Source organism: Strongyloides ratti (assembly GCF_001040885.1).
Source record: "Strongyloides ratti genome assembly S_ratti_ED321, chromosome : 1".
Lineage (NCBI taxonomy): Eukaryota > Metazoa > Nematoda > Chromadorea > Rhabditida > Strongyloididae > Strongyloides > Strongyloides ratti.
In genome coordinates, this window is record NC_037307.1 from 11685265 (window position 1) to 11693564 (window position 8300).

At 21.7% G+C, this 8300-nt stretch overlaps 2 protein-coding genes across 2 annotated transcripts in view; one reads left to right on the forward strand and one right to left on the reverse strand.

Annotated features, from left to right (window-relative positions):
* SRAE_1000357100 (Protein-tyrosine phosphatase, receptor/non-receptor type domain and Protein-tyrosine/Dual specificity phosphatase domain and Protein-tyrosine phosphatase, catalytic domain-containing protein) overlaps positions 1-2112 on the reverse strand; it is a gene marked incomplete at both ends in the record, with an annotated part of 3465 nt that extends 1353 nt beyond the window's left edge. The window contains one exon of the mRNA XM_024650776.1: positions 1-2112. This exon is cut by the window's left edge and continues 148 nt beyond it. Coding sequence (XP_024504519.1) covers positions 1-2112 — 2112 coding nt within the window.
* A 1328-nt stretch (positions 2113-3440) lies between these two features.
* On the forward strand, positions 3441-3953 carry SRAE_1000357200 (Hypothetical protein; the record flags this gene model as incomplete). Its single annotated transcript, XM_024650777.1, has 4 exons — positions 3441-3467; positions 3667-3681; positions 3721-3894; positions 3936-3953. The coding sequence occupies 4 exons, from the start codon at positions 3441-3443 to the stop codon at positions 3951-3953; spliced, it is 234 nt and encodes a 77-aa protein (XP_024504520.1).
* Positions 3954-8300: the final 4347 nt, after the last annotated feature.

Below are 8300 nucleotides of genomic sequence, written 5' to 3' on the forward strand. Positions count from 1 at the left end.
AGTTAATTCTTTTGGTTTTCCTACATTTACAGTCATTTCAAATTTAGTAATTGATAAATGAGTTGCTTCATCTACTGATAAATTTTTTATAAATTGAACAGTTACATTTCCATATTTTTCTTTCTTTTTTGGCCAATAATTAAAATTTTTATCATCAATTGAAATATCATTATTCTGTTGATCAATAAATGCAACAACTACTTTGACATTTTCACGATATAACAACTCCCAAAAATAATTTATTTTTTCTTTTGTTGGTCCATCTGATATAATATATTTTCTTTCTGGTGATATATTATTAATACAATAAGCAGTTATTTCTTCATTAATATCTCTAAAACAATTGACCAAATTTTTATCAAAAAGAGAGATTGTATCAGTAAAAATTTCTTCACCACCTTCTTCTATTTTTTTATATTCAAAATTTTGTACACCATCTGAAATATATTCTTTTTTTATACCATTTTCAGAATACGTTTCTAAGTCTTGTTTTGATATTTGATCCCATAATTCAAATATATTAGGATATGTTTTTATAATTTTCTTTTTTATAATAATTGGTCTTAATAATTTAATGTAACAGAATATAGCAGCAATTGTTATAATGACTAGAATAATTAAAATAATTCCAATTATTATTCCATATGCACCACCAGCTCCAATATTATCTTTAAGCTTTTCAAAAAATGATTTTTTCATAGCTGCTATCTTTTGATCTTGTTCAGCTAATATTTTTTCATATTCTGATCCATCACTTATTGGTATTAATTTATATTCTTCTTCTCCTTTTTCATTTTTTCCCATAAATACTTTTTTTCCTTTTATAAATGTTTGAGTTAAAGTAACACTTCCAGTTGGAGTAATATAACGACAATTTAAAAATATTATGTTGGTTTTAATATTTTTTAAAATAATATAATCTCCAGAACGTTTAAAATTATCCTTTTCATTATTAATAAATTCATTTAATTTAATAGTTTTATTTTCATAAGTAAGAGATTCAAAATATCCATAAGTGATTCCATTAATGGTACAATTTGGTTGAATAGACGTTTCATTTGCCAGATATAATATGTCCTGATTTGGAAGTGTATAATCATCCTTCATTGGTCCAAAATAATATATTTTTTCTTCAACGTTATCATTTTCAATTGTTGGATAGTTGTAGGTAAACTTCAGTATTTTAAATTGATGTAGAGTAAAGCTGTCCATTATCATTTCATCAGTATTTGGTATGTCTGCAATACTTGACTCTGTATATCTCATTTCTTTCATTAAAATTTTTTCACCTTTATAAAAATCAGGAGCATCTGGAGACATCAAGTGAAGTTTTATATTGAAGACTTCTGTCATACTTTCTCGTTTAACAACATAAATTTTGTTATTATTTGGAGATACTGGATGTTCTTGACCATTAATTTTTATTTCTGGTTTCTCATTAACTGCTCTAACAATTTGACACGGAGGCACATATTCCAGAATAGAATTATCATCAGGAACATCAAAATAGTAATATAATTTATTGGCATGAGGTAATTCTTCTGCTTCCTTCAATTCACCATTATTTATATTAATACGTTTCATATTTCCTTGTTTATCTTTGGTGAATTTGACAAGTTTAGCTGGATTATCACTACAATTATTGGATGGAGGAAGTGTCTTTGATATTTTCTCTCTCTTTGCTATTTCAAATGGTTTTGGTTTAGACTGCCAATTGTATTCCATCTTCCAATCATAATTTATTGATTTATTGTTAAAATTTATTATACCAGCTATTCCACAAGTTACTATATTATCTCTATTTATATTATTGTATACAGAAGGTGTCCAGGCAAAAATTTTGCTATTAGTACGAAAAGTTAATTTTGAAAATTCTAACAAACCATCCATGTTAAAAGAATCTTTAATATTTGAATGCTTGTAATATTTGTCTGGACATTTGACAAGGATTAAATCTGACGTAGGTTTAATTTTCATAGCCACTGGAAAGGTACTTTCATTGATATTCTTAGAAACTGAAGGAAACAAAGCTGAAGGAATAGTTCCTTTGCAGTAAGTGATGATTTGAAGCAGCAGCCATGTAATTGTGAAGTGATGTAAAAGCAGGAACATTGTAGTTTGTTATTTGGTTATAAATACAACATTATAAATTATTATTTCAAAGATAAAAATTTGAATGTTATATTCAATTAATTTAAATTATTAGCAAAAAATAATCATAATATAGTATTAATATTTAAATATTATAAAATTATATTAGTGAAACGTTTTGATGTTAAAATTTGAATATAAGGTGTCTAATGATGAAATAAATTCATAACCAAGTAACATATATGTAATAAGCTTTAAAGATGTGCTCCAATTGTGAAAAGAAATTGAAGTGGTAATATTATATATATTGTTAAAGATATTTATAAAAATTATTTGTTGTACATAAATTTTTGTTATGTGTTCAATGGATGAAAAATTGATATATTCAAAACTGTCAAAGAAGTGATAAACTTTTTAAAAATATAAGAAAGAAATTTATTTAAAAAAAAGAAAAGAATTATAAAAAATTATTATTATGAAAAAGTTTATTATAATTTAAAAAGTAAATTAACTTTTAATTAAAAATAAAGAAGAATATATTTAATTTGAATAATATAATTCTCCAATAATTCCTTTATATTTAAATTTTGATAGAGAGGTGAAAATTGTTTTATCATTACTCCCAGAGTTCAATATTGGATATCTTTTTGTAATTAAAGAATTGTAACATCTTTTTTAAGTTTCAGATAATATTCATGATATAACATGTTTATGAATAGTTTGATACATATAATTTATCCTAATTATTCTTTTTATCAATAAAACAATTTGACTATTGAAAATGTATATTGATAATGGTAGTATGAAGATTTGTTTGAGTATTTATAGCTTGGAGGTATAGAAAAAAGTAAACTTGGATGAACATTAAATTTTAATTATAAAACAGATGCTAAATGTATTTTCTAACAAATGCTACATGTATGGGGAAAACATTAAGTTTGTAAAGCTTTTTGTTTAGGGCACTTCTCACTAGTCATTCTTTTATGTACTATATAAGTTGGGAATTTTATACAATTTTCAGTTTGTAACCCTACTGAATTTTGTAGGGTTATTGTAGTTAATTTGTTTTTATTATTGTAGGGGAATTTTTAATACCTCTTGTTCTTTGTGTAAGAATATTATGTGAGTAATGTTTTTGAAAAAAAAAATAAGACGCAATAATTAACATTTATTGATTAATTAATTTCATTTCCCATACAACAATTAATTAATAATTTTTATTTTCAGAATTAATTTAGATTCTTCTAGAACAAATTTTTTAAAATTTACATGGAGACAATTTGGAATATTGTCACTCCATTATTTTTCATCAAATATTGGCGCACTTTTTTTAATGTCTAAATATTGTTATGAATCTCATTGAAATGATGAATCTTGTGAAAAATTAACTGTTGTATTGATAAGATTGTCAGAAAAGGTAAGAATTTTAATTATATAACAAATATTTTCAGCTTTTCATGAAAACTTAGCGTTCTGAAGAAATTTAAATGAGGAAGAATTTTATTTGTATCTCCTGGTGAATGAAAAATTGACTGAAAAAAGACTTCTAGTATGGGATTGAAGTGATAAAAATAGAATATTTCTATAAAGGTAATGAATAATTCTCACTTTTCTAATATGATATTTTAGATTAACATTTATCACTACAACTCTTCCGTCAAAGCCACTGATATTTCTATTTTGAATTTTATCATTTTTAACAAAGTTTTATCTAGATTTCTGTCTTCATTTAAGAATACCCAAATATTCTTTTGTATTGGTATTAAAAAGAGGAAGAATGGAATGTCTAACATTTCAATAAAGGTATGTAGTTTCTCTAATATATTTTTATTTCACATATTTAGGTTATGACTGATGAGTAGTTAAGAACGCTTTTAATATATGAAGAATTTTCAATAAGATTACCACTAATGAAATAAAGGTACGGTTCCAGTTATTGATATTTCTAATTTATTCTTTATAGATTGTATCGATTATGTATTCAAACACTTTTAAATTGAAGATTCTTACTTCTGGTTCCTGATTCTTTAAATGAATTTTACCTTTCGAATTGTACTCAAAAAAGCGTTAGTAAAGGTAGACAATTTGGAGGAATGTCACTCGTCCACTTTTCATCATATTTTTGCGCACTTTTTCTGTATCACTTTAATGTGAAGAATTTCCTGATTAACTTCAATCAAGTGATAAGGATGCTGGTAAATGTAAGTGAATTAGATAAATTAATCATTTTTAACAAATATTTTTAGAATATCAATAGGATTTGTGCCATTTGTCAAAAATTTATTTAGTTCATAAATGTAAGAGATATTTTAGAGAAAAAAATAAAAAATCCCAGTAAATTAATTAATTCCAAAAAAACCTTCCATATCCCAAAATATTCACTGAATCTCCTTCAATGTTCATTAATAAATCTTCCAGAAAAAGGAAATAAGTATTTCCCCAACAAATAAATAAAACTACCAGAATAAATTTATTATCTCATCAAAAATAATTAAAACCACCCAAAAATTAATAAAAATAATTAATAAATTTATCAGATTGCCCTGAATAAACAAAAAATTAATTAATACTCCCAAAAAAAATCAACTGAATCATAGAAATATTCAAAATATCCACTGAAACTCCCAAAATATTAAAAAATATTCATTCTCTGACCTCCAATCTAGATTAAGATTCTTTCTTAAAAAATTAATTGAATTGACTGATCTCCCAATGTAGATTAAGAATCTTACTTATAATTTAAGGAAAAAAATATCATTTACCGGAATATTCATGAAAGGAAGTAAAAATAACCAAAATATTAATTAAATTTATTAAAATTAGTCAAAAAATAATTAGGTTGCACAAATTAACAGAAATATTTATTTGAATCTTCAAAATATCTGTTTAACCTCCTCCAATCTAGATTAAGAATCTTACTTTTAATATTAACTCTATTTCCTCTTTACCCATCAAAAATTAATAAAAATTATTGATATATTCATTTAATTGATAACATTGAATTAATTAATTATATTTTTACTTTTATCATTTTAATTTCAATTAATTAAGACAAATTAATATAATTAAAAGATGAATAATTAATATATTTATTTGCAGAGATAAATGTACCAGAATTGAATGCAATTAAAACAGAAATAAATTGGAGAAATATCTCTCATATGAAATATCATCAAATAGTTGCACAGTTTTCTGAAGTAATTGAAGAAGATGAATATGAAGAATAATTGATACCAAAATGAAAATATTGTTATGAAATATGAGTAATTGAAATAAATTGATAAAATTTAACAAATATTTCTGAAATATCAATAGAATTTGTCACAATTATCAATGAATCATTTGGTTATGTATGTTATCAAGTATTTTGAAGAATTTTTATTGGATTGCACTGAATATCAAAGAAGAATGGAATAAATTAAAAGAAATGTATCTCTATGAAAAATAATTGAAAAGGTTGGTTAAATTTCAATTTTAAAAACATTTCTAATATTTATTTTTAGATTTCACTCCAAATATATTTCAATCTAGACTAAGAATCTTCTATTCTAAAAGGTAAGTGTTTATATTAATATTTTCAAAATTATTTTTACTTTTAGATTGTTCCAATATATATTTCAATCAAGATTAAGAATGTTACTATAATGGTATGTTTTATTAATATAATTCAAGCATATTTTATATTTTTACTTTTAGATTGCCTCCTAAAAGGTTCGACTCTCAAAGAAAGCAGATAGCTTTTAACTCCGTTGCAGTATCAAAAGAATTACACAGGATATAAAAGGTTAATTTTAAGAAAATTAAAAAATTATATTAGATTTATTTTATATATATATATTCAACTGATTATATTAAAGAACTCTTTTTAATTGTTAATTATAAACTTATATTTGAAAGAATATTTGTGTATAATAAAAACATTTATTGAGAATATTTAATAAAAAACAGATGAATTAAAAGTAATATTTTTATAATTAGATTCCCTTCATTTAAAAACACTTAAAAAATACTCATTAACAAAAAAAATATTTCAAATTATAAAAATTAATCATTAATTAAGATAAATTAATTGAAAATATGAACTGAAAAAATTAGATTGAATCATTTGAAATCTAGATTAAGATTCTTTTATTACTGGCTGATGCTTCATATGGAAACAATTAGATTGTTCTAATTTAAATCTAGATTAAGATTCTAACTTAAAAATTGAATAAATATTGAATCAATTAGATTGCTTCTTTTCTAATCTTGACTAAGATTCTTATTATTAATTAGATTGACACTCAAAAATAAATTAAGAAAAATTGACATTGAAATATTTCTCATTAATTAATTAAAAATTACTCATTAAGGTAATTAATAATATTTCTACAATATATTTTTATAAAGAAATTGGAATAATGTCTCTTTCATATAATATTACATCAAATATTTCCGCATTTTAAATATTGTTGAGTGAATTATCATTTGACTGATGAAAAACATTTAAAAATATTCACACAATAGGATTGCATTTAAAACTTCAATAATATAAACATTTAATATAAAAATTACCCAAAAAAGAGGTGAAAAATGGGTTGATAAAATAAAAACATTTATTGAATATAAATATAATCAATTGATACTTTGAAAAGTATTTCTAATAAAGATTGATAAATATTTCAATATTAATTCATTTCCCATCAAAATTAATTCAAAATTATTAGTTCATTTAAAATACATTTCAGTATAAAATAATGAATTAGAAATATTAAATAAAACAAAAAATATATTTAAAGTATTAGTTCAAATAATTTAAACCTTATAAATTTCATTTTATTTTTGGATTGAAAATATTTGACACTTAATAATATAGGTATAAGGAGTAATAGTATTGCTCTTTCTAAAAATTAACCAGAATTTTAGATTAAAATTACCATTATTAATGAATGATACAAAATATTTCAATGAAGGGTAAATAACTGTTTAACCATCGAAAATAAAATATTGAAAAAAGTATTGAGAAGAGTTACATTCAGGTTGATAAAAAAGTTTCAATTAAGTGTAGTTATCAACAATTAGATTTACCAGTTAAATTTTACTTTTAGATTTATACTTCAAAACAATAGTATTGAATGTTTTATATCTGATTGCATAAATTTCAATCTAGATTAAGATTCTTACTTTAAAAATAATTTGATTGTATAAATTTCAATCTAGATTAAGATTCTTACTTATAAATATTTCATTGCTCAAAAATTAACAGAATTATTTATTCTTCAGTAGGATTGAATTAATTTCAATCTAGACTAAGAGTCTTTCTAATAAATAATTAGATTGTATAAATTTCAATCTAGATTAAGATTCTTACCTATAAAATATTTGATTGTGAAAAATAATTATTTTTAAAGATTTTTAAAGTTATTAATATTAGATTGATACTTTGAAATTATAATTAGATTTTTATATAAAGTAAATAATTCGTTGATTATAAAAAAATAATTGGATTGCAATGATGTTATTATTAATTTAGATTGACTAATTATTAAAAATAAAAGGGGGTAAATAAATGATAAGGTTTCTCCATAATAAATTAAATAATAACTGATAAATAATAAAGTAATTAGATTGCTCCATTTATATATTTATAAAAATATATTACACAAAATAGTAATTAAACAAAAAACATTATTTCAAATAATTATAAATAATTATATTCCTCCATAATAAAATATTTTAAAAAATATTCTCATTAAAAGATAAATCAAAATTACTCAATTAAAAATGTTTCTGATTTAAACAATTAGATTTCCTTACTTCCAATCTAGACTAAGATTCTTACTTATAACAAAATGGTATTTATTTAAAATAATTAGATTTCTTTATTTTCAATCTAGACTAAGAATCTTTACTAAAAATTAATTAGATTGAATAAATTTTAAATCTAGATTAAGATTCTTATATTAAATTATTTCTTAAATCAAGAAAATATTAATATAAATAATTAAGTAGTTGGATTGCACAAAAGATAATTTTATTTAGATTATAATTTCAAAAAATATTAATTAAGGGAGAAAAATAACTCTCAAATAACCATTTAATTTTATTTCAATTATAAATAAAATATAAATCATTTAGACTAAAAATTTAGATTGCTCCATTTATTTATTATAATAAAATAACACTTCCAGAATATTAATTGAAGAAATATATTTGATTGAGATTATTAT